Below are 27,019 nucleotides of genomic sequence, written 5' to 3' on the forward strand. Positions count from 1 at the left end.
ACTTTGGTGCGTTAGTCTTTCTTTGCTCTCTGTAAAATGTGGAGAAAAGCCTATGGGATATTCAGGGATTCACCTGCGTTTGATGAGCAGTGCTGAAACGTTAGATCCTGCACATACAGCACTACATGGGCCAGGGCTGCCTGTTTTCTTGATTCAGGACACTGGAAAGGTGGTCCAGAATCAAAGCGGTTTGAATTCTGGATACGATGCAACTTTCCAACTTCGAGCACTTTTGTTTCCTTTTATTACTGTGTCTCCTCTAAGTCATTTTTGGAACTCAGTTTCAGCTCTGGGCCTTCTGAGGAGACTCCTCAAAGCATATATGCTTCCATGAAACACCACCATTTGGCGACGTGTGTTCTAGTACTGAGGTTCAGACATGAGCTCATCTGCTCAGTTCTTCCCTTGAGGTAGGGGTGAAAACATGACCTTAAGCCTCTGCATCTAATTGTAAATCTCAGTTCATTTGACTGCTGACTGTAGTCCTAGGCAAGAGCATGATTTTATCCAGTTTGGGAATGAAGTGAAAATAGGGAGGACCTGTGTGAATGCAGTTCATTGTCCTTTTACTTTAGCAAGGACACCTTTGTGGAGCAAATTTGGGAACTTTGTGCCTAAATTGTACTCTGTGGCTGGCTTTAGTTATGCTCACTTAGAGATTGTCAGCTGTATCAGAGACAGCTTTTCTGGAGGTGTTTTCCTCTTTTGTTATGGGAGCCGTGAGGGTCCTGCCTCCTTCCCACTCTGCTCTGGGGTGGGGGAGCTGTCTGATGTGGAGGTCTCCTGTTGCTCTGGAACCATACATGGCTCGGGGGGGGGGTGGGGGGGGGTGGGTCTGTGTGGGCCCAGGACCTGCTGGCTGGCCTGAATCCCTTCCGGGGAGACCTGAGCCCCAGAAGTACTGGGTTGCCCTCAGAACTGGCTGTGGGTACAGCTGGGTTTGTCCCTCTCTGGTGGTCACACGCAGGTGGTGTTCCTGCTCACCTCTCCACAGTGCATGGCACTCACCTGGTAGCTGGAGCATCGTGAAGGTTGGCCTCACTGCAGTTAATGATTTGGTCACAATATTGGGGCTCTGCCTGAACTCAGTTCTGTTCTTGGCTGCAAACTCTTTGTGTGATTTCACGTCAATTTTTTCTGGGAGTAATTATGTGCCAAACTACTGCTGAAACTGAAGGTGCCTGGGTCCCATAATAACTGATTACCTGAACACTATTGGACAATGGTCATGTCTTACCTTTAAGGGTAGTTGTGAGAGTGAAAACTGCAGGGAGACTCCAAGAATGGGTCAAATAAGTATCCCCCAGATGGATCCAGCCCAGTGTGTTACCCAGCAGACAGCCTTGTGAAACTCAAGAAGACAGCAGAATTAACCGCCTTATTTTAAGATAATGTCCCAGATGACATTAAAGCTTTATTCCTTTCTCCTCATTTCTTTTAATTCAAAGCTCAGTAGAGGATTTAATTCAGTAGAGGAAAATTTTTGTAATTTTGCTTCATCCTCTGACTGAGGTCCAGGAGAGTTTCAAGTCAGCATTTCCAATAACCTCCTCAAAGATAGTATCAGGCCCTGGGATGGCGACAAAATGCATGTCTCCAATGTGAAATAGGTTTTAGTCTTGCGTTATGTAGTATGGGAGCAGACTTTTCTGTGGGAAGGGGTGGATTTCCTCTCCCAAACATGGGACAATTCATCCGCACTCACGCATGTATTCCCCACAGAAATAAGGTGCTCTGACCATGTCAGGGTTGCATGGAGTCTGTTCCTGATACATATGAGGCATTCCCAGTGTTCCTGTGGTCTCCTTTTGGTCTGCAAAATTGAACAAACGCTCTTGTGCAGAGGAATGTGAGTTGTGGAAAGTCTGTGAGAAGCCGTCCACTGAGATTCCCTGTACCTGAGGCTGGGGATGCACACCGTAGGAGCGGACCCTTTGCTGTCTGCCTGAGACCCTTAGAGCTGGTCTTTGAGAGTCGGCTGGAACTTCTAGCTGTTACCACAGCGCAAAGAAATGAATTATTGTAATTATAGCTGGGAGAAACTGGGGAAACTTGTCTGGCTCAGAAAAGTTTGTGCTGAGGAGACTTTGGAGGCACACCAGCAAGCTGAGACTCTCTCCTTGTACCTTGCTCCCTGCAGGCAGTTTGCGCTGTTCCCCGGCGTGGGCTGCTGTTTAACCTAAGGGGCCTGCTGTTGGTAATTACAGCTTGCAGGCATTGAGAGCGGTTTTCCCCAAGGCTGCTGGGAGGGGTAAGCTTGGAAAAGGATGAGGAGGGGGGAGGAAGAAAAGTTTTGCTGTGAATTCTTCAGCCATTTAGTGCAAATTCCTGTAATTACCGTCTTTGTGTCCTGTCCCAATGGCACATAATACAGCAGAAGCCTTTCCTAATTGAGACCTTACAGGAGGTACAAATCCCTCCTTTGTTCGGCCTGACAAATTAGTGCCAGAAAGTGGCAAGGTCCGAGTGGGAATCAAAGGCAAGCAACACAAAGATGGAACTTAAGGCTACAGTAATAACCCTCTCTAGTCCTGCAGGGGTGGGAGGGAAGGAAAAGTAATGACCAATGAAAAATGAAGGGTTTTTTTGTTATAAATTCCCTTGACATGACAGCACCTCAGGGCTGCTTTATTTATTTAGGAAAAGTGATTAAATAGTAATACAACAGGGCAGACCATTGTCTCTCGAGCTACCCCCCTTCCTACAGACCCCTGCTGCCTTGGCTAATTGATTGACAATGAACCTCTGATAAAGAAGGTTGTTGGGAGGACCTGATGGGGACAGGGTGGTTTTTTTTTTTTATTTTCTCTTTGCAGTCTTTGTGGGGTTCCCCTCCCCGATCTTTCTCTGTTTGAAATGCCGTCTGCATCCCCCTTTCCTTTTCTCTCTCAGTAAAAGCTTTTCAAGGGACTGCTCCCAGACCAAACAGCTGACATTCACAAGCAGGTAGGGAAGAATGTGAATGTCTGTGCCTTGCTATTGACAAGTTTATCTTGGAGTCTGACTAGCACTTTTCAACTGGTGATACAAGCCAGGGCGGTGGTGTCAGATGTAGTCATGGGGCAGGGGGGACAAACTGTTGATACACTGGAGTCAGAAAGGCAGCTTGAAAAAAGTTTTCTTTTGCTTGATCAGCAGATACAAAAGCTTTTCCCCACATTTCTAACTCTTCGTCTTACTGTGGAGGGCAGGACGTTATTTCTCATAATTTCCAAAAATGAACTAATAGGCCACTGATTAACAGTGGAGAGGCATGTTTTTATAAACCCTTTTACCTTTGCGGCCATTATTTATATTTTTTGGCTTCAAACATAAATACATTTTGGAACGTGGGGTTAACTAGAAATCGCTGGCACTGGAAAGGCAGCCTCCTCTGTCCTTTGCATGTTCATATAACTGCAGGCGTGATCTTGCCCTATTGCTGGGGGACAGCAATGTTCCCGTGGGAAGTGTTTAGGGCTCTGGGCAAGAGTGGCATTTGTGAGCATCAATCTGCTCAGGTGAGACTTTGGAGGGACCTATCCCTTGTCTTCAAGTGGATGTGAAGTGAATGTTGGTTGCAAGTCCAAGCTGGTAAATATCAGGTTTTATGATTTGTTCTTTAATATGTAGGAAATAAGAGGCATGCATCATGTTAGGATGATCTGTTGGGGGGTGTGTGTGTTGTTATTTTTTACGTATTTATTTCACCTGGATTCAAGAGAAATCCCTGAACTGTTCATATTACAAATTTGGGATGAGGTGACTTCCATCAAAATATGTGTTTGGCAAGTGCAGCATCCTGCAGACAGCGGTAGCCAGTTGTGAGTGCTCCAGTGGCTGTCCTGTCTCCCTGTTGGGCCGTCTGTGGACTCCTGGGGAAAGGCAGGCATTTCAAGTGGAGGTCTGTAAGGAGCAAATGTCCCCAGCCGCCCTTCACTATTGCTATTCCCTTGGCAGGTGCCTTCACGTTTCCATAGATGGGGAAGACAAATGGCCTCTGCCCTTGCCTCCTGTTTTTGCATAGCTCCTGTTCTTTTGATGTCTCTCTTCACCTTTTATTTTTTTTTCTCCCTGTCCTTTATTAAAACAAACAGTTTTTCAGTGAAGTCGGTTGTGTCTGCCCGGAGCTCTTGTTGCCTAGAGAGCAAGTCCTAATGGATGTGGGAGTTTCTGCCTTCTGCAAAATGTGCTCTACACTCTTTTGTTTGTCTGTGTGGCTTTCCTTGCTCCTCTTCTGGGGTGCCTTCTGTCTTTTCCTCCCTGCTTTCTCCGTGTCTCCTCACTTGCCAAAAGGATAAATACTGCTATTAGTGCTCCTCTGATTTGGCTGGCTGAGCTGAACACTGGGTGCAGAGAAGCCAAGGTTAGTAAATGGGCTATTTCCTGAGCTTGTGGTCCTGTCAAACTGAGCAGCAGGTGGAAAGCTGTTGGCTTTTAAGGAGTCATTCTGCCTCTAGTGCTGTGATCATGTGTGTAGATGGGGCACAGTCCAGTGCAACATGCCCAGCTCGTTCAGCCTCTGCTCTAGCTCACTGCACTGGTCTGAAATCAGCCCCTACTGTAGTAAAAGTAAATTTCCCTTTTTTTTTTCCCCTCAGTGAAAAGAAAGTATTTTCCTAATAGCTTTCAAGCCAGCAAGTGTGATTTAAAAAAAAAAAGGAAAAAAGAATTAGCCAGCTGCGATACTGACTTTGTTCAACTTCTCAAAAAGCCATATAGTTGAAACTTCTCAAATACAGATAGTTGAAAAGCATGGGTGCTCCTTCCTTGACTTTAGCAAATACTTTGTGAACTGTCATCACACCCAGCACCTATTTGTAGCACATCACTGAAATAGAAATACTAGAGGACAAATCTTAGCAAATGTAGCACAATAATAAAATACCAGAAAGTCCTTTGGAAAGTTGTCAGCACTCTTGTCACATTTTTAGTCCCAAATAACAATTGTTCTCACCTGTCCAGGGCTTTTAGGATTGTGCTTTCTAAGTGCTGTATATATTTTGTGCTTGGTTTGATTTCAATTGATGTCTTTGTTCCAAGATTTCAGCAGCTTTTTGCCTTCTCTGTATTTGAGACTGTAAAATCCCCTGAGAATGTGTTTTGCACTGTAAAGATTTTATTGTTTAAGTATCTTCACTTTAGACCACAGTCTTCCAGTCTTGTATGTGACTTTCAGGCCCTGTTTCTATTGATTCAAAAGCAAAACTTCCACTGCTAACAGTGGCGTTTCTAAAGTCTTATTCTTTGTTAGCCAAAACCAGCTGAGCAAAAAAACATTGTCCATGGCTAAATTAGTATTTGGAAAATATATCATGTCTAAACAAGGCGACTGACTTGTTGGGAGGAGTCGAGGGAAGGTTTCCAGACAAGGGTGACTTGAATTTGTGTAGCAAGGAGTACTGAACTTACAGTGGACCTACATGTTTCAAAATGCAAGATTGCTGGTCCAGAGTGCTTTGCCATGTGACAGCTCTTGTTTGGGGAAAGATCAGAAGATACCGCATGGTATCTCTTTTACTTGCTTGAGTTGATTAAACCTGTTATCGGTGATCAATTATGATCACAGAAGCCATTTCATCTTCAGTGGTGAGTGAGCTCTTCAATCCAGTTTTAAGATGGCTTGACTAGGGGAAATGGCAGTGAAAACTATTAGCTTTGTCTAAGCTGGTAGGAGTTAGGTTCTTCACCTTCCTGGGATCTGGTTGGCACCTTCGCAGCGTGGGATTTTCTCCTTCATAGGATTTGGTTTGGAGTTGGCCTGCTGCTGCCCAGAAGGGCAGTTTAGCTGAGTACTTAGCCAGTTTCTAAGAAAACAAAGCTTATGTTATAATGTTTGCTCGCAGTTTTACCGCTGCCCCATAAGATTTGAATCTACTCAACTGTTTTAACAAAATTTGACAGAGGAGAAGAGGTGACAAAGATGTGGGAATCTTAGAGGTTTCACAGAAGCCAGCACCATAGGGAGCCCCTCTTAATGCTGCTCTGGAAAAAAAACCTGCCATGTGCACTGTGGGTTTGCTCAGCATCAGAGCATCCACGTGGGTATGCAACCTTGAGGGACAAATACAGAAGAAAAATGGCTGCTTTAGGTCCACTACTGCAAAACTAGGGCATTTGTGTGTCTGCTGGCAGGGCTCCCCCCTGTTCTGTCACATGTCAAAGCAGTGTATTATTGGCAAAACTATTACATGTGGATCAGATCAGGGGGAATGTAAAAGAAGTTACAGAGCAAACCACAGGTGAACTGGTGGGAAGGTTTCAGGTTCTGAGTCTGGCCTTCTGCAACATCAGTAGACTCTGATGCATACCTGTGATGTGTAAATCTGAATAGTGCATCTGCCCAAAGTAGTGCTGTGGTAGTGATGTGCAACCAAGAAGAAATTCAGCCAAATAGCATTGGCAAAAAGTATATAACCACACTTATTGCACAGTTGTTCCTCATGTTAAAAGGATATACAAACCCAGCCGTGTATTCAAACAGAAACAGAGCTATTATTTCTAGGTATGTTAATAGCTGCTGTATCAAATAAATGAAACTTAGCAAACTAGGTAGCCTTCAGTGTAAGTAAATGAGTGAGCGGTGCAGGGGTAAGTGGTCTTCAAACTAACTGTGGAGCAGAAATGAAAACTGAGTTAAGTAGAGATTCTTTTTGCTAAATGACCTAGCTGCAGCTGAGGATGCTGGCAGCAGCATTTGATCTGATCACACAAATGGCTGGCCTGCTTTTTGCTCTGTCCTCTTGTCTACCTTCTCAGTATATAAAACCAAGCATGAGTGTAATCAACTGTAGGAATGGGAATACTATTATTAATTATGCTCAAATTATCTACTTATTCCTAGCTGGCAGACTTCAAGAGCTGGCCCAGAGAGTGTGTTCAGTTCCCATCCCTGACTAAAGAGCTGGTGAATTACTGAATCCTGCCAATAAGTCATTCCACGGGAGCTCCTGTTCCCTTCTGTCAGGCAGCACTTCAGAGTCTCAGCAAAGCACCAGATATTGCAGAGAATATCCCCCCTATAAGGGCATGGGGGAAAGAATAGCAAATTAGCTTGAGGTGTATGGTATTCTTCCTCAGCGCTGTTGTCCTGGGAATGGGGAAGAAGGAGTTGAAAGGATGCTCTAGGAGAATGCAAACTGGCCATGCGTTAAAGGATTCACAAACTATAACTGTGTGTGAAGCGTGTCTTCGTAGCTGTTTGTAATTCCCTCAGAGCACGTTCTCTGGGAAGAATGGCATCTCAGCCCTTCTCAGCATTTGACACTAAAGGTAAAAGAACCTATATTCTGGTGAAATTCCAGTGGGGAAATCCAAGCAAATAAAAAGCTGGTTTCCAAAAGTACAGTTTTGTTGCAGCCATTTGACACACGGCTAGTATTTTTTTGGTCCTGATTTATGGATGAAATTTTTTCTTGACATATATGCAAAGTGCGAGCTTACACTTTGACATTTATGTTTTTTCAGTGTTACATTTGCAGGCTTAACTACTATAAATTTTATTGGGAAGGCAGAATTTAGCTGTGTAACCTGCAGCATGCTTGTATGCTATCTTCTACAAAGTTTAATACAGACATGCAGAATGTTGTGTATGGACGTATATGTGCTATCACCTGGCTTGTTTCCACCAGTGATTTTTTTTTTTTTTCTTGATTGTTCATCTTCTTGGAGAGGGTCACAGCTCTGCGTGTTCAGCCTGACTGACGTAAAGGGTGGTGTTTACTTCACCTGCCCCTAGCAGTCTAAATATTGGATGTCTACGCTAATCCAGTCTTCACTGATTGGAAGAAAGCCTAGGTGCCTAGAGGATGATTCATCTCATCTGCCTTGGAGAGATGATCTGTGGCAGTTTGCCTGTGAGACATCACTTGTAGGATGGGATGGGTCACTCTGGAGTGGCCTGTCTCCCCAGCCCAGGCTAGAGCCTGTAGCCAGCAAGCCTAGACTGGGTAGGCTAAGTTAGCTGAACTGGATTGTGCAAGACAGGAGAGACAGGGCTATGCATTATTTCTTCAAATGGCACTAACGAAGATGGGAAGGCTGTTAATTTAGGGTTTAGTCCTGAGCTCCAGCTAGTAGTCAAGGTTACCATTGACTTAGAACGGTTGGTCCATCCTTTGCAGTCTATTTAAAAAAAAATTGAGTCTGGAAGTTGGGGACTAGTGAACCCTTTCTTATTTCTGGAGAAGCTGATCTAGATTGTAATTAAAGTGGGATTTGTACATTGGTGAGATAAATAATGTGGGATTTATATGTTGCTTAGATAATTATAACTGGATAGGGTCAAACCCACATGGCTTCAACAGGGAAAATTTTCTGCCTTTAATTTGTTAAGGTTTTGCTGTTTGTTTTTTTTTTTAAGTCCGTAAGAAGCTCACAAAAAAGTAGGCAAGGTGAGTAAAGTGTCAGACTTTGCTTGGAGAGTTATGAGTTTTGATTATTTCTTTAGAAAGAGAATTGTTTTGGAAAAAAAGTAATGCTGGGAAAAGGAGAAAGTGTAATGCAAATTAAAACCTGGGTGGGCAGAGGGAGAACTCAGCTGGATTGTTAGTGTGTCTTCCTTGTGAGTTTGAGTTTTCCCATGGTGGAGTGAATTGGAACAGATGCACAGAAACACAAGGCCAGCAACTGAAGTAATTCTCACCTTCTCTTTCTGTTTGTGCTGAGCAGCTACAGCAATGGTGTATGTCTGATCTAACACTGAAAATTTGTTGCTGTGCACCGCCTTCTTAGTCTGTTTTATGGCTTTATCAAGCTGAAAGCCTTTTGAAGTCTGTGGGTCATTTTCTTTTCTTCATATTGTATGTTGTTTCTAAATGAATTAGCTTCTAAGCTAATCTGTCACAGATTTAATTATGGTACACAATCACAAGGGAGTTGATTTTTCCTGATGCTGAGCAAGGAACTTTATTGAATAAGGAAAACAGTTGTGTACTTAATTCTAGTTTGGTCTTCCACTTTCTCTGTTTCACTGTGGAGCTACTCCAATCTTTTCTTGCTAAAAGATTAAAGAAAAAGGCATCTGGATAAAAAGAATAGTTGTGTGCGTCTTCCTTGACGGTAAGAGTATGCAACACCCCGAAAGTGGCAGAAGTGGTGTTTTCCATACTTTGCAGAAGAGGAATTATATTCAAGTGTCTCGGATTCTTCCTTCATACTGTCCTCACCACCACCTTAAGTCAAGGAGAGAGACTTGTTACAACTTTTTAACCTCATCTTCCTGTACTTCTTTCCTCCTGAAGTCTTGCCACTTGGAGATGAGCCTCTTGACGTTGACATTCCTTCTCAGCTCACAGACATGTTGTGGAGAAAGGTTCATCTGTGCCCAGCAGCACTTTCTTGCTGCTATTTTTTCTAACCCCTCTTTTCTTTGCTTGATTCCAAGACTGTTTTGTTACATTTTCTGTGATGAAAGGTTTGGGATTATTCCTTCCCTCACTTTGCTAACAGTATACCTACAGCTACAATTCTTCCCTCTGTAGCTTGCTCTATAACATCCTTTAGGTAGGGATGATTTGGGTAATAGTAAATATTGCAGTATTCTCTTTGCTCTAGGCTTAGGGTTTGCCAGACCTTTGTAGAGATGTTATATAGATAATATTCTGTATGAGCATTAGGAGTAGGTGAGAGAGGCTTAGTGAAAGTTGTGCTGCTTTTTTCCCCCCATCATGTGGAAAGTGCTTTCTCTAGCTATAGGCAAGTAAGTGTTTTCTCTGCAAGCATGAAATGGTCCTTTCCCCCACCCCAAACTATTTGTTGAGTTGTGTTATCGATCTCTGAGGTGGTCAGCTACATCTGACTATCTTGCTGGGAGGGGCGCTCAAGAGTTTAAAGCCAGGAATCCGTACTACCTTTGCTTCTGGTAAACATGATGGCAAGTTTATGTACCTGAATGTCCAGGTGAAGGATTTCCAAGGGCATTAAGCCACAAGCTATTCCTTTCTCCTCTTCCTTCTCTCTCTCTCTTGCTCTATTTTTTTTCCAGCTTAAAAAAACGAAGTAGCATAAGTGGTCTATGCCACAGAAATATGTTTGTCACACTACATCACTTTGAACTGCATAACATCAAAGAAAATCAGTGCTTTGATAACTTGATTTGAAAGGATTGTAGAAATAGCCATCATTATGAATCACAACAGATAGGAATGGAAAGGATGGTGATTTTCAGACAGCAAAGCTTGTAAGGTGAGGGGAAATGTAAGGTAGAGGCCAGTGCCACATTCTCATCTAAAATACCCCAACCTTACAACTGTTACGTAGCTTTGCAGAATATGATTTACTTGAGGATATGAAGAGGAGTGAGAAATACTCCTGTGTAAAAATGTGTTTCTGAGGAACAAGGAAACAAACGTGGGTTCAGAGAAGGGCTAGAATAAGGGAGAAAGCAATGTATGCTGCTTGGGTAGGAACTTGTTCCACTTTCTCCGTTTTATAAAACCACCCTTCCTGAAGGGAAAGGCATCCAAGATTGCTTGCTGAGACCCTCCTCACCTTGGAGACCTTTAGTTCTTGTGAGCTGGACATAGGGAGGAGGAGGGAAGCCCCCCCAGCACTTCTGTGCTTTGTCATTCCTCTCCTGAGAAAACTCTCTCTGTGGACTGGAACGAGTTTCTGGCTCTAGGAGGTTGCAAGAAATTAGACCTTAAAATGGTGACTTCTCAACTGCAAATGTTTTAGTTTTCGATGATGGCAATTCAAATTGGAGTTAGCTTATTCTTGCCTTCAGTCTAACGGATAGGAGCTAGGGCACTAAGACAAACTAGCAGCCTGTGGAGTGGCAGGGAGTGCACAGTGGCAGTTAGATGAAATCAGTGTGTCCTGTTCCATCCCCATCCTCATCCCCCAGACAAGTAAGTGTTGGCTAGTGGGGAATGTTTATAAAGATTTCAATGGCATTGAATTAGGAGACTTCAGTCTCATTCAGATACAGCTTTACCACTAGTACTTCATCAGCTGGTCCAAACACATTGAGCTAGAAAATATTACATGTCATTTAGCAGTCTCTGTTTCATCCAGTGTGAGGTGATGTAATGAATGCTAAAGTTGGAGCCAGTTGAGGTATGAAGACAGATGCTTCAGTGCTTTTCAGTGATAGGAAATTCAGAGGCAACTAGTGAGGATAAAGATTCAGACCTTTCACTTCTTTTAGCAAGGCTGGCACAGAAGAATGTGCTGTACTGAGGTGTTGCCAACACAAACATCCTCTCTGAGAGCTTGTTCACATTTAGCTTGGGAAAGGAGAATGTTCTCTTTTGTAGATTCCTTCCTTCATCTTGCTCCATGAGGAGAGGAGTGGGCATACTTCTCTGTTTCCTTTACAGAGGAGCAAGATTTACCTCTGTTGTGCTTTTAAAAATGAGCTGCATAGCACTAGTATGAGTACCTTCTACAAGCATCTTCCAGGGCTACTAGTCAGATGAATGTCATGTCAGACGAACAGGACTAGTATTTCATGTCTCATCAGCTGTTCAAAACCTTCACCTTTATGTATGAATGCATTTTAAAAATAGAAAGTATAGTTCTATATGTACTACAGAGCACTGATACTGAGCTTACTACCAGGCATGCCTGCTGACTTCATCCGTAACAGCACAGTGGAGCAGGACTGCATGGAAACTCTTTTAACTGACTAGTCAGGAAACTGCTTTTTTAAAAAAAGAAAAGAACAGGAAAGAAAAGATGGGAAAATGCGTGCTTTGCACTGAGGAAAATATGAAGTTGTTGGCTCCTAAGTTCTGATCCCAAGCCACAGTCATAGGTCATCTTTTTTTGTAACACACTGCTGAATTACTTGAATTGACTTTACCATTATAAAAGGCATACGTGCATTCTTTCTGCCCTAAAAATATTGCTTTGCAAAAAGTTCTGCTAATATTTACCATACAAAAATTACTTATACAGTGGTAATAGTTTACATTCATAATGTTTGGGTTTTCTGTTTGATTATTAGCTAAGATGAGATCACATTTTTGCATTATGTATGTTGCGTTATACCACTTGAGATACATGTTTTTACTTATGCTCTGATCTTATGAATGGTAAAGGAGGAGACATTAACATAAGTATCTCTTTCATATTTTTCATATATTTGCCTTTTTCAAGAAACTGCACGTCTTCCCTTCAAAAAAAAAGGGAAGGGGGAGAGAGAGATGGAGACAGGACATGTCCCACACTGATTCACTTGATAGTGTGCATTGCAGAGGATCAATGGCCAAATGGCTCTGGAGTGTGGAAGAGGAGGAAGTGAACTAATTGTGTTGGTCAGGTTATTCTAATTATTTTGATTAGAGCAGAGGGGACATGGTAGCATCAGCTAATAGGGAGAAGGAGGAGTTCGATTTATGCTTAGAGTAGTTGAGCTGCAGTCTCTCCTCAAATCAAGATAACTTCTACTGGGGAAAAAAGATGGCTTCAGTGGGAAAAGTTGCATAATTACACTAAACAAAATCAGTTATACTGACAAAAGCAGTCAGTTGACTTCTGCCTGAAAAAACTCTGTTTAACCAATACTTTTGCTGTAAAAGTGATGTACAAGGATTCTGCTGATCAGCCTTACTAACCAGCTCCAGCAGAGACAGTCTGAGCATACAGCACATGCCGGAGTGGGGCTGTGGTGCTAATTGTGTCTGTAGCTGTAAATGTCATACGGGGACACTAGCATTTGAAGGAAAAGCAGAAATATTGTCATGTGTGCTGTGTCAAAGAGGTGTTAATAACAACCACAGACATCTCATTATTTCTTATCCAAACATTTTTAGCCTCGCTTCCTGAGCAGGTTGTTTAATGTGACTGTGCTGTCTGTCTTCAACCCTCCACTCTAATATTATTTGAACCTGTTGGATCGTTTTAGCCACAGTTGAGAGAAAGACAGAGGTGTCAAATACATTGAGTTTCTATGTGTTTTGTGAAAACAGGTGGTCAGGTGAAGGAGGGCTCTGCATTAGTTCTTTCCAACTAAAGCAGCAGCTTTTGACTACATTGTTTTACCCCAGGGATTCCACACAAGAAAGCATGGGAGGAGGCAAGGGATCCAGCTGTGAAAAAAGTATCAGGCAGACCTCAGACCTTGTAAGACACAGGGTAATCCAATTGTAAGGAAAAAAAAACCCCATGCAGGAAACTGAGCTGTGTCACTACTGCTAGTGAAGGACTACTCGTTCTCAATGTGACTGCTGCTCACAGTTATTATTCATGGTCTGACTGTGGTTTGCCTTGGCTGTGCTAATTCTGTGGCCAAATCCTACCTGCCAAGTCAGTATCCCTTCTGGCTGTCAGCAGGAGCTGGCTTGAGCTCCTCCAGGCAGCCAATGCTGGCCCATTCTGTTCTGGGGAAAATGGGAGATGTCTGGAGAGAGCATGCAGTACTTCCGTAGTCTGGTGTTTTCTGTCTAGGCTTCAGGTCATGGTTTTCAGATGGCCATGGCTTTTAAATGCCCAGGGTCTCAAAGTTGGTCTTCTGCCTTTGTTTCTTGAGAAGTGCTAAGTATCATTTGACTGCTCTCTGAACTCTGTCATAGATGCCCAAGTTAGCGTATGCTTGTTCAGCACTAGTCCAAGAATACTGATGTTTATTCCTCTATTTTTAGGGAATGAGAAATGGCTCATTGGTAAAATAAATAAATAAAATTTAAAAAGGGTCTCAGATGGGGGAATAATTACTTTTCTCACTACATCCTGAGTGTGTACCTCTGGCATGGTGTACAAACCCGGACTTTTCCCCTCTCTCTTCTCCAGGCTGTCAGCGCTCCATAGGCTTGTCCAATGGGAAAGCCAAGGTGTGCAGCTACAGTGGATGGTATTACTGCAGCATCTGCCATGTGGATGACAGCTTCCTCATCCCTGCACGGCTGGTTCATAACTGGGACACTTCCAAATACAAGGTAATCTCCCTGCAGGTTGGCTTGCTACCAAGTGAACTGAATTGCTCTTTAGATAGAAACACAGGCATTGCAACAGGTTGAAGGTTACAGGCATTGACTGCTAATACTGTCGTCTTTGTCCCTCTTGCCAGAATAAGCCATGCTCTCTCAACAAGACATGTTTTCATCACGATTTCCTTAGCCAGGCCTAAGGCGTTCCACCACAGGAGCAGCCATGCTGCTTTTTCTTGGTGGCATCTTTTCCACCATTGCTTATCTGGTTGTTCAAGAGACAGGGAAGGACAGAACACTGAAACCTCTCTTCTAGCCCTAATCTTTGCAGTTATTGGGCCCTTGAGGAGTACCTGTTTCATGAGCACTAGGGACTATGGATTGGCACTGCTTGGTGTTGGATGCAAAATTGTGGAAATGCCCACAGGAAACTGGCATACCCAAACGAGGTGTTTGCAAGGCCCAGTATGTCCTGTCTCTTAGCACAAACATTTCAAGGACACTAGAAGGACATTGTTATAGCACTTGTTTGGACCAGACAGCTGAAAGTAACATAAAGAGAAAATTCTACAGTTGTTCACTTGCCACACAAGCAGCTTTTCTAAAACTTAGTAATCTGCTATTTGCTGATGTCTCGGTGGCTGGTTGCTAGATAGGGGCAACTGATTACATGCCTCAAAGCATTATGCCAGCAAACACAGTAGCAGTGTTGTTTTGCCATCTCGGGGAGCATATGAAACAATAACAAACTCACAAGGAATCCAAACCATGCTGGAGCTTCAGACCTAGCAGCCACTGTTAGGAAAGGCTGTTTGATGTTTTATGTCTGCGAATATTATTATTATGGGCTATTTGAAAAGGAAAAAAAAAGACCAGTAAATGCCCCATTAGGGGAAAAGCAGCTCTCTTGAAGAAGAAAATTTGTCATACGGGGAGATTATTAAAAGGTAGCCAGAGCATGCCATCAGGAAAATGATAGTCTTGCACCATGAAATGCAAGATTCTTCAGAGTTACAAAGCTCCTACGTGTGGAGACAAAACCCTCTCCCTTTCCTAGAAGCTAGGAATAAATATTTAAGAGTTCTTTCTTTGGATGCTTTTACCAAGGACTAAACTTGCTAGCCCATGGTAGTATAGGTAGCCCGAATATGGGGCAAGTGGATGGTAAGGCAAAGACCTCATATCAGGCTGTCAGTAATACTGCCAAGAAAATAAACTGTTTTGTTTTCTAAACCTGCAGGGTAAAAATTATGCTTTGTGCTCTGTTTCCTGTGGTCTTGGTACAGGCAGCTGAGGCACAAAAGGAAAGGACTTTTAAGCTTAAGCATTCATTGAAAACTTAATCTACTGTAATCGCACTATAATAGTGAGAAGTTATCAATTTGCACTTTTTGTAGACAGGCAGAACAGCTTGTGAGGTGGCTTGGGAGCACAAGCAAATTCTGTGCAGATACTTTACCAGTCTCTGTGCCAAAGTGCTCAGAGAGGTGGATTTAAGAAAGGAACACCATCCCTTAGGTAGGAAAACACTACAGAATCCCCGACTATTAGAGCAGAAACTAAGGCAGGGAGGGAAAGTGAAGAGGGCATCATGTGCTACAGTGGCAGTGTGACAACTGAGCTGAGATCACTGGCTGGATCTCCTCAACTCCGTCCCATCCATGTATAGCATTAAAATAACAAGTAGTTCTTGTTACTTTTGTGAAATCTTTGGGGTTTTCCCCTTTCTATTAAATTCTGCATACATGCACTTTTATTTCTGTCCATGCTATACCTCCATGGGAATTAAGCAGTACTTCTCTGAGGTAGAGCACATATTGCCTGCATTTTTACATCCACATCTCCTTTCTCCATTCAGAGATAAGGCCTAATGTTTATTTCCTCTGTATCGTCTAAAAGGCAACTTAGTGCTGGCTGCTGCACTTAATAGTTATAATGAAACTGCATGATTCCTTAGTAGTGATTGATTAAATGTGCTGATTTGGCGAAGACAAATATCTTGTCCCACTTCCCTGAGGTGATCTTGGTAGTAATAATTTTCTTCGGGCTCATTTTTGAAGGAAGATCACTTAATTTGTCAGCGTTTCCCCTCCCATAATTTGCCAGTGTGCCCACACAAAGCTGTGCAGCAACGTCCCAAAATGAAGCTAAACAATAGAGCTTCTAAATGCACAGCCCTGCCCCTCACAGGTAGCGCGGCAATGCCTGAAAGGGGAGCTTCTGCAGTGGGTGACTTGCTCCTGGCCAGAGTCATAGCATACCCCAGAGAGGTCCTGCAGGAAATAAGCACGTACCACATTTGGTGGTCAGAACTGAAACAGGGCTTCAGTCTTCAAAAGCTTCTGTGTTTCACGCAGTCTGAAATGTGCCTGTCAGTCCACCAAATGGAAGGAAAGTGAATGAAGAGTTTGAAAACCTGCACTCCTTCCCACTGCCACCTTTTCCCCGCCTCTGCAGGGGTTCCTGGTGTCTGTCCTATCTGGCCCTGGCAAAGCAAGCATCAACAGGTACTCTAGCACATGAGCTTTTATGATGATACAATGTAATTGGGCATGTTTCTTTTTTGTTTCATGGACTCTCAGACATCTGAGCAGCAGCTGTAAAGTAAACTATTGCATCAATTAGGTAAGTTTTGCAAATGGAGAGGTTCTTGTCTGCTTTTGGCAAGACAGGGCATGAAAAAAACAGCAGCAGTAGAAATCTGAAGAGTTGTGTCTTCCCATACCCAGGATCTTGAAAAACAACAATGCATTTAACACCTGAAAGCACATGGGTAGGAAAAGAAAAATCCCTTTGACTGCAATAAAAGTTCTTGAAAGGACTTGGCAGTTAGGCATGTTTCTCCTGTCATAACCAAAGCAGTAGTTCAGTCCCCAGGTCCACTTCTTTTCCTGTCTCCCTACTGTTTTCATATTTGTGTTTTTCATGTGTTTGTGTGAAGGGAAAAGAAGAGAGGCAATCTTGTGAACATCCTTTCTTCCTTTTATTTAAGCCAACTGTTTCCCTGTTTGCACGCAAAAACCAGTAAGTATTGCAGTTTGGTTCAGGTGGCTTCCAGCCTGCACAAAATGCCAGACAAACACAGCAGGAAATGAACTCCCTGTGCCAGAAGGCTTCAAGGGAGACTGACTTCTGGTAAATTGAATTCTGAACTGTAAGTTTGCAGCCTCTAGAAAAGAAAGGTCTGGAAATGTTAGCATCCATCCTTATATGGCATTTAAAGCTAAAACCCTGTTGCACTTTGCATCTTCTCACTCTGTCTGGCTTATTTAATAGGATTGTCTAGTCTGCCCAGTAAAATTGGGGGACTGTGAGTATGCTACTTCAGGTACTAGAATATTGGCTGGTAGCAAGCTGAATTATTATGACTGCCTGATGCTTCCCATTATAAGACTGCATTTCAGCTTCTTCTAACTTTGCTATGGTTGGCAATGTGAGTTAATGTTTTAAATGACCTGTATGCCTGTGTCAGGTATGCAGAGTGAACTGACACCTACTTGTCAGCCAGTGATGCTGGGCAAAGCTACTTTTCCTGCAATCAGTGCTCCACAGGTACATTGTATTGGCAAGGAGAGAGAAAGGTTTGCTTTGCTCCTCTCTCCTCAAAGGCTGCATTCAGACCATGCAGCACCAGAGCCGCACAGTAATACTTTGTCATCGTAGTGCACATGTATTTCAGAGTCACTCAGGTGACTTCAATTCTGGCATTTTTTTTCTTTCTGTACTCCTAATGTTGCAGCCTCAGGAGGGTTACCCCATACAGGGTACAGGTGTGCACAGGCATGCGTGTAGTACTTAGACGGTAATTGCCCTCTGGTTCCCGAGACAGCAGGGCAGGTGGATGAGGAGCCCATCACTTCAGCAGGGGTTTAAAGCAAGGAAGACTACAAAGAGCACTGGGCGCCAGGTCCTCCTGGTGGGAGGTGCTAGTCGCTGTACCAAGCATTCATGTGCCTCCTAGGGAATCACTGAATATGTGGCTTAATTTGCCCATTGGTGGAAGAGAAATAATATTTACTATAGATACAGCAGTTGTCAGGGGATTGCTGAGATATTACAGCCAGATAGTTTAATGATTGTAAAAGCAGGTTGTTTAACTGCAGTCTCTTTTGTGCACTGCAGTTAGCATGTCTAATAAAACATCAACATTGCTAGTGTTAGAAAGCTTGACATATTTGGGGTTTGTAGAGTTTTGTTCTACAAAATCCAAGTTGCCTGTGCTGCTCCTTACACAGCATGTTACCTGTGCTTCCATTCAGACAGCACGATTCCTTGTACATGCATTATTTAAAAAAAAAAAAGGGAGGAAGAAAGAAATGAGTGGGATGTTTAACACAAATAGGTCTGCTGTATTTAAAATTACACATCATATTATCTGTGTAGTTATTGGTGGTCTTGGCATTATTTCTTATATTTTTATTATGCATTGTGAAAAGGTTACATTTGGAGCTAGCTTTCCCCGTAAGTAGCTAGTGACTCCTGTAGCTAGTAACTTGTGCTGGTTTTGGAAGTGGTGCTATTTATAAGGATGTATGTTGCTTTTACCTACTTCCTACCTTACAGCACCAGAAGGGAAATAACATCCTAAATCTCAAGAGACTATGGTGTGCCCTTTCTCCTTTTGTTAGCCTAATTCATCCTTCCCTCAACTCAGTGTAAACACCGATTTAAAGGTCCAGGAGGACTAATTGAATTGTGGAGCGAACAGTATTTCCATAGCACAGTTTCAAGTGATTTGCAGCTCATTTCAGATAATCCCATCTTCTCTTTTCCAGCTGTGATAAAATGCAGAAATAAGGAATGAGAGGGAATTTGGCCTTCTCACCTCAGAAGCAGGAGTATCTTTTCTAGTGGGAACAAAAGTCCCATTAATTTATCAAGATTACAGTAGCTCTTTGCAGGTGGAGATAGAACAGAGCACTATCATGAAAAAGGCGTAAGAAAAATTTTTTGCAGGTGAAACATTGGGATTGAGTAATACCAGTAAAATTCAACTTTTTTTATCTGTATTTAAAAAAACACAACAACTTGATAGATGTGCTTCTGATTATTTTCTTTTTACATAATTTTAACCATACTGGATGAGCATGAAACAAATGGGAGTAGTACTTTACACTGGAGTTCTATACCCTAGGATAGTCCAATGTGATTGGATTTGCAGTGTGTATGTTTCCTTTTCTAATGTTGTGCTTTGGCACTTACCTAATCACTTGCTTCTTGCCAAAAAGAAAACAAGGAACAAAAAGAAAAATATTAACAGGGAAGAAACTTGGTAATCAGTTTTTAGACTTGAAAAACATCTAGTAAGCTATGTTACCCTGCAGTGAAAACATGCGTGGCTGCAAATATCGCTGTACTTTGGGTAAGTAAGCAATTATCTCATACGCTCAACTTTGATGGGCTTGATGAAGTTTGACTTGGCTATAAGCAGAGACAGTTGGATCTCTCTCAGCTCTGTCTTCATCTGTAATGGGTAACAGAGTAAGTTTTCAGATGCAGAGAATAGCTGACAGATCACAGAGGGGAAGATCTACTTAAAAAGAGTTGGGAGGAAAACCTAGCTAAACTGGTTGCTTTATTTTTCAGGTATCAAAGCAAGCCAAAGAGTTCCTGGAATATGTTTATGAGGAGCCATTGATTGATATCCAGCAGGAAAATCCCATGTTGTACAAGCATGTTGAATCTCTGGCAACTGTTGTCCGCCTGAGACAGCAGCTAAAATCTCTCCGAGCCTATTTGTTCAGCTGCAGAGCAGCAGTGGCTGAAGATCTGCGTAGAAGGTAAGAACCACAGGCAACATACAGCACAAGGATGTCATTTCCTTGTCATGTTGCTGTTCTTTTTTTTTTCCTCACAATCTAGTTCTGAAGGTGTTACCCATTTAGAAAGATGTTGTGCTTGTATCTGACTTCCCTGGGCAGCTGTGTTATCTACTGCCAAAGAAAATGGTTTTATAGGGTCTGAATATCTGAAGTTGTTCTTGACAGCTATTAGCACAGGGGTCACGCGTTGTGGTGAGCATCTTTTACTCCTCCTCAGGCTTCCTGGCTGTGTGTGAGCATTTTCAGTCAGGTGTGATACCTCATGCTCCCTCCCATGGCATCGCAGTGTGGTAGCCACTGTTGGGACCTTTGAAGCACCTCACAGTATGCCAAAGCATGAGAGAGGCCAGAGTCAATCACCTGTCCAGCGCTTCTGCCCTCTTCTGTGATATGATCTTGCACAAAGGCAGAGGCCAGGTGTAGTACTGCGACACGTGACCCAGCATATGATTTATGTGACACCAGAGCAGTTATGCTATTGCTCAGGCACTATCTTTTCCATCCTTGACATGGCCGTGTTGAGTGTTTTTTTTATTGGAAAACACAGGGTCGCAGCACAGCAGAAGGTGTTTCATATTGAGTTTTCTGTGGTGGAAACAGTAGTTTTATATAAAAAAGTGAACTTCATTTTAGAAGTGCTGTATCTTAGTCCATTCAGCTGATGCTGCATTTTTCTAACAAGAAAAATGAACAATCTTCTTAAAACCATCAAGCCACAGTTGTGACCTTAAAAAAGCCAAGTTACTTTTGTCGTGGGTCTCCGAAAGAGATGGGGAGATGTCTCTGCCCATGCCATACTGTGAGGTGAGTGGCTCCAGGCACATGCAGCTGACCTTGTGGTAAATGCATCTGTAAGCATTTGTATACCCCAAGTTTGTAAGTAAGACAAGACTGCAAATAGGAAAGCCACTGCTTTGAAATTATGAGCTGCCAAAGGGCAAGAAAGCAGACGACATCAGTGACTGTATTTTGAGCGTGGTGTTTTAGGGATGGAGGACCTGAATTCTCTGGGAGGGACAGGAGGCTGCACTATTAGTGTCTTTATCCCAGGTGAGAAGTGAGCCGGTCTGCTATTTGGTACATAACCTATGTCATTGCTTTGATGAACTACCTAGAACAACTAAGAGAAGGATATAGCAACAGGTTTCTGGAGAGCGCTACTGAGTTCTTGTGTCAGACTCGCTGTGTGCTAATATATGTTTGTGTCTTACTGCTCAATTCCTATTATTTGTTAGGGCATCTTACAGCATTTTAAAAATTAGGATTATTTTTCTTTTATTCTAGAGGATGGTATTATCTTGCAGAGCTGTTTTGCTCTTCAGCTGTAATAACTTTCCTATGCCATCCTCTTCAACTGCAATAAAACTAAAAGGAGAATAAGATTTGTGAAGGCTGCCATTCAGAAAAAGTGGCAGAAAAGAAATTATGCTTTCTGATTAATGCTGAAGAAAAGAATGCCCTGATTAAAATAGACAGGAGGAGGCACGAGACTGAATGGACTTGGATAAGAGAGTGAAAGAAGAGAGATCAAAGGAGGCCTAAGCAGAGAAATCAATGGACTAGAGACAAAGGGATGAGGGAAAGCCAGGAGAAGGAGGAGATCCAAAGAGGGAAGGGATCTCAGGAAATTAAGAGTTAATGAAGAAATCAGGGCAAAGAGGGAGCCCAAAAACCTACCTCCAAAAAGGAGAGATGACAGCTGCTGAGGAAATGGAGAGAAGAGAGAATGGACAAAAATTAGTACAGAAATGTGTGCGTGGTCTTTTCTTGGGGTGGAGAGGAGAGAGAAAAAAACTCCCTGTATCAAAACGGAACAGCCAGAATGGCAGAAGGGGAAACTGGGAAATATTCCAAATGCTCCCTTTTCTTATCTAAGGGTTCTTTCACACTGTCTCCAGTTAAACCACCTGTGGAGACCCCAGCCCAAGAATGGTTTGCTTTTGTACTGGGGAAGCATCTCCAGTTTGGTAGGGTTTGTTAAAAGTGCTGTAAAAGCCACTGAAGGAATGTACAAAACACACCTTAGAGTCCATATCCTTCTTGCTCTGTCAAGTCTCTGTCAGGGTGGGTTTGGTGCTCAGTTGGTCCCTCAGATCTCCCCTAAGAGGTTTGCAGAGATGAAAAGGAAGAGAAGCTCTTTTCCCAGAAGGAGTTATTCCTTGCTCAAAACTGGTCCCAATGGCTTTGCTTTCTGTATGTAGTATCACAGTGTGCAGACATTCACTATCAATGTGATGGCTTTATAGAGCACAGCTGAAAAGTAAACAAAGAAAATGTGATTTAAATTTCCCTTTGGCTCATCACATGGGCAAGTTGCAAGAAAAGGAGGAGTTTAAACAATAAGGTGAGACAGCATTCCTAAACTTAGTACTGTTTCCTAGTTAGAAATGAAAGGCTGGGGGAGAGAATCCAGTTATCTGTCCTGCTCTAAAAACATTCTTTTTCTGCTTGGTCTTCACCTTAGTATGTGAATGACTATTAATCACAAGAAAGTGAACATAGCATCTTGAAGACCTGTCAGACCCATATAAACAGACTGAAACAAACTGTTAATATTGCTGTCTAAGGAGAACTAAAAACAGACTGATTAATTGTATTGGCACCTTGCTGCCTTTGGGACACTGATAGAGCCTGCCTTATTAGGGAAAAGTAGATCACACTGAGGTTTCTTTTATTAATACTATTTGCATTATCATCTTCTTTAAATCTATACCTTGCTCTTGAACCCAGATTGCAAAATGAAGATGGCAATGAAGCTGGAAATTCTTTGTGTCCTCTGGGAAGACAAAACTGTTTACAGTGCTTACAAGTCACTTTTTCTGAAGAATTCCAGATGGCTATAAACCAGGTTAGCTCAGGATCCAGTTGGCTTAAATGTGGAAATGTTATTTATAATGCTTGGTGTGCATAGATAGGGACTTTGGGAACTTTTGAAACTTGGCATCTAGCAGAGAACTCAGGGCTGAACCACATTGTGAACTTTGAAGAAACAAGTGACTAAGTAGAAAGAAAGGAAGAAAAAAAGGAAGGAAGAAAGGAAAAGAAGCAGAAGAAATCCTAAAAGTAGCTAGAAGGCTCACAACAAGAGTGGTCTTCTTCAGTTATAGTGATTTGTTCTCACCTATTGCTCCACTGGATTCTAAGCTCTTTTTATATTTGCAAGGGAAAAAAAAAAAGAATTCAGACTTGGCTGGGAGGAGAAAGAAGGCCCTCCACCGGTGCATATCAGCAGCGTTCCTCTGCGATTAGCCAGCTGAGACTCCGAGCCTGTTGCTGAGCTTGCTGTTTTACAAGGGACATTGTTATGCCTAGTTTGCTGTGGCTGTCACCTCAGTATTGCAACAGACATAATTTGCCGCAAATGTCTTTACTCAACAAGTTCTTGTTTGATTTGGTCGTCTTGCTTGTGTGGATGCTGTTCAGGCAGAAACATACAAGACCAAAGCCTAGAGCCAACAGAGAATTAGTACAAGTGGAGCTGTACAGATCCCACCACCACCTGCAGATTGTGGGATGATGGATGATGAATGAATGGCACAGGCAAACAAGATGGAGTCAATAAACTTGATAGCTGGGAAAGAGCGAGAATCTCCAAGTCCATTAAATACTGAGGTTATTCTGTGAAGCCGTGCTGAATGATGCAAGTTTTATTCTGGTTTTGCTTTCTTCCTTTTACTCTAGACATAAGACACACTAACAGCGTGTTTGTGTGCTGCAGCCTCTTTTCCTCTGTTCTTGTCATGGTTGAAGGCTCTTCAGTCAAGGAGCTGTCAGAATGATTGTTTGGGAAGTCTTCAGGCACTTCCATGTCTACTGTAGGGTAGGCTAGCCCAGGTCAATCTTGGCGCGCTCTCTGCTCTCTCAGCTATACACCTAAACTTGCAGTTCAGGTGTTGCTAACCCAGATACTTTAGACAGATGGCAGCGACACAAGGTAAATGTTCTGCAGCACATTCCCCTATACATTAGTGCTCGTTGCAGTGCCCTCGCTCTGTAAGTAAATCTTCTGAATGGTGGTGAGAAACTATATGGAAAAATTTGCATCTTGTTACTCATCTCTGTCTGATACCATTTGTCTATCAGCTCTAGAACAGCAATACATCAGTTTTACCCTAGCAAAACTCCAGCGCTAGATACATTACTTAGCATCTTACAGGAAGACCAAATTAGAGCTTGCTGTTGCAGCAGGAGGTTAAAGGTACACCTCCAGTGCCGCAGACATGTGGTCCTGGCTGAGCCTGCCGGTCTGTCAGCACAATGCAAAACAAGCCCAAATTCAGTTATGCTGAACAATAGAGTCCTGTCACTTCCTACAGTGAGGCCTTAGACATATCACATCTGACACAGGAGTAGATTACTTTCAAAATATTTGTGTGACAATTGGGGAACCTATATAAACACATCACAGGAATCCTGATTGATCTTACACAATCACTATACCACCAAATACCTCACGTATGTGAAGCTGGGGCTGTGTCATCTTTCAGACCAAGGACAACAGAAGGTTGTTAAGTCATGTCCAGACTATCAAAGGAGACTGTTTTCTCCATTTTCTTTGCAATGGGTAGACCATTTGGAGAGTGGAAAATCCCAAAGCAGGAAAACAAAGACACAACTTGTGAAAGCAGTAGACTGCAAAAAGAAAGTTTGAGCAGGAAAGGAACAGAAGGATGTGGTTTCATAGCACTCAGGGCTCTGAGTTAATGGCAAGACCAACAGAAGAAGAAAATTTGTTGCACGGGTGATTGAAAAGAGGGTGGGAGAAACTCATTCAAAGAGGATATCTGGATATCCTGAGAGGATCCACTGTTAAGACCAAACAACACCCCAAAGCGAGGGAAGGTGAGAAAATAAATGCAGAGAAGTATGCACGAGCCATTTGTTGTTTTATATAGATCCTGCATGCGTGTAGTCATCGCAGTAGCTGAAATAAAGCATGCCTGTTGATGTAGCTCTTACAAACAGACCACCCCTTTGCTTCAACTCTTGTGTCTTTTTGAAGAAGTAACTGTGCATGCAGGGTCCTTGCAAGTTAACGTCTTAAAAAGCATTTGGCTAAAACTGTAGGGGATGGAGTTAAGGTGGACTTTGAGCTTTCATTTCAACTAGGGGTAACAAACAGAGCTGGAGCCACAAGATGTGTGCCAGAGCAGCCAGGGTGGAGGCCGTACTGCTGTCTGTTCAAGCCAAGGAAAGGTTAAAAGCACAAGCCAGTGCTCTACCATGGTAAGCATCCAGCTGAGGAGCATGCCAGGGTATATATGATGAGTTTTCCAGAGAACAGGTGGGTCTTTTAGTTCATGTTAGCATTTTCCGGTCTAGGGGCACACCTGCATCTCCTTGTCAAATAGATCAGTAATATTAGACATCTTTCAAAATGGTAGTTTCCATTCACCTTTTGAGACTAGATTGCTTTAAAAAAACATAATGATTTAAAAAGTTCCTATTAGATGCGGACACCATGCTAAATATGACTTGTGCCATTTTTATCTCTGTGTTTTTATATCAGAACTTCCAGCAGTAAACTGCAAGGGTTCAGAAGTGCCTGACAAAAGCAGAGAGCATTTTCTTATTCTTCATTTCAAGTTAATTTGGGGGATTTTTGATTTCAGAATGAAACTGTGTGCCTCTAACTCTGCATCCTGCTTTTAGTAACAGCAGTACTTGATTCCTGAGTTTGATCTGTAGCAATTCTTGTCTTTCACAAAGTTACCGTAACCTTGCTCAAGTGACCACAGAGGAGAGAGAGTTAGTGTACTGCATTTTGGTTGAAAGTTTATGTACTGGTTCAGGATTGCTCATGGATGATAAGAGTAACTGTTTTAACATAGGGATGCTCAGGGGGAATTTCATAACAACATGAAACAATACCTTACCTGGACATGCTTGCTAATAAATCTAGCACTTAGTGTGGGCTGGATATATAGAATGGCAGCTCCCAGAACATAACCAGAAGAGTGTTCATACCTCACGAATGCGAAATGGTTCACAAACGCTTTTTTAGCCAGACCCATAGAATTAGAAAAAAATAAATAATCTGGTATAATACGACAAGAATGAAATAAATAAGTAGTGTTTTGTTTTGTTTTAAATTCATTAATTTATTATTATCTTTTGACTTTCAAATCACGGGGTTTCCCAGGGCCCCACTTCCTTGAGTAACTTTTTTTGGCTGGAAGGTTGGGGTTCTCCTCTCCCAACATACTTCCAGGAGCTGAGATTTCCAAGGAAATACAAAATCAAAAGCCTGAATAAAACTATAAGAATTAGCAACACTGGAAAAAATCCTACCTTTTCCCCCACCTCTGATGCTGTTCTCTACCTTAAATTAACAGATTCCATGTCAAATGAATTGCAAGAGAAAACCTAGCAAGAGATGTTATTTAGCCTGCCACATATATTTGGGATAACTGGCAATTCACTGATATCTCTTTGTACTTTTTAAATCAAGTAGTAACTCTGAAAGATTTGAGCTCCTGTCAATGAGATCAGAGCGCACGCAGTTCCTGCCCATGTGCTACGCACACAGCCGCAGCTGTTGGTGGTGCACACTGCAGGGACTTCAGAGGTCCTCTTGCCCCTTGTCTAGGGGGCAGAAAAAAATGGGAACAGCTGTAATCAGTATGTGCTTGCCTGTCAGCTGCTTTAGTTTGCAGCATGGTGCAGTAGCCTAAAAGTAAATTGGTGGTGGTGTAAGTTGCAGTGCCAGGGTATGAACTGTGCTGGCTGAGACAATGGACTTGGTACCTGTGGTGCTATGCCAGCTGTGGGCGTAGCAGCTTCCTGCAGAGGGGTGGAGGAGACGACGTCTGAATGTGGCTTCGTACTAGACTGGTGCATCTGCGTCTCCCATGAGTCAGAGCTCAGTCATACAATTCTCAACCTGGTCAAACAAGACACTCCTGGCTGGCACATGAAATAGTGGTGCCAGCTCCCCCTCCCCCCTCCCATCCTACGTTTCAGCAGGTTTTTTGGTACAAAAGAGACTTGGTTGTGCCCACCTGCCAGCTAACTTGATTTCTTTTGATTACACTGTAAAAAGAAGAGTTCGCTCTGCTTATCACGTTTGTACTTTGGTTATAGTGTCAGGCTTGGGCAGATTAATTGGTTGTAGCTTTAGCAGAGCTGTCAGGGTATTTAACCCATTGGAGAAAAATCACCTAAGCTGATGATAAACAGGCTTTAAATGCAGAGCAATTACTTAGTGCTAACAAAGCACCATGACTACACACTTTGTCCAAATGCAAAAAGCGAAGTCTTATCAGTGGTTTTGTTTGCAGGAGGACACTAGGAGATAACCTTTGTTTGTGCAAACACTTACCTGATAAGATCATCCGGAAAGGGAAC

General features: G+C 42.7%; 1 protein-coding gene across 4 annotated transcripts in view; it reads left to right on the forward strand.

The window, feature by feature from the left end:
* The window catches only part of PLEKHM3 (pleckstrin homology domain containing M3), a 99,423-nt gene that overhangs the window by 24,865 nt on the left and 47,539 nt on the right, over nt 1–27,019 (forward strand). For all 4 annotated transcript variants that reach the window (XM_076342389.1, XM_076342387.1, XM_076342390.1 and 1 more), the window contains 2 exons: nt 13,714–13,859; nt 19,437–19,630. In XM_076342389.1, coding sequence (XP_076198504.1) covers nt 13,714–13,859; nt 19,437–19,630 — 340 coding nt within the window. The remainder of the gene's footprint in view (nt 1–13,713; nt 13,860–19,436; nt 19,631–27,019) is intronic.

The sequence above is a fragment of the Aptenodytes patagonicus genome, chromosome 6 (genome assembly GCF_965638725.1).
Source record: "Aptenodytes patagonicus chromosome 6, bAptPat1.pri.cur, whole genome shotgun sequence".
Classification (NCBI taxonomy): Eukaryota; Metazoa; Chordata; class Aves; order Sphenisciformes; family Spheniscidae; genus Aptenodytes; species Aptenodytes patagonicus.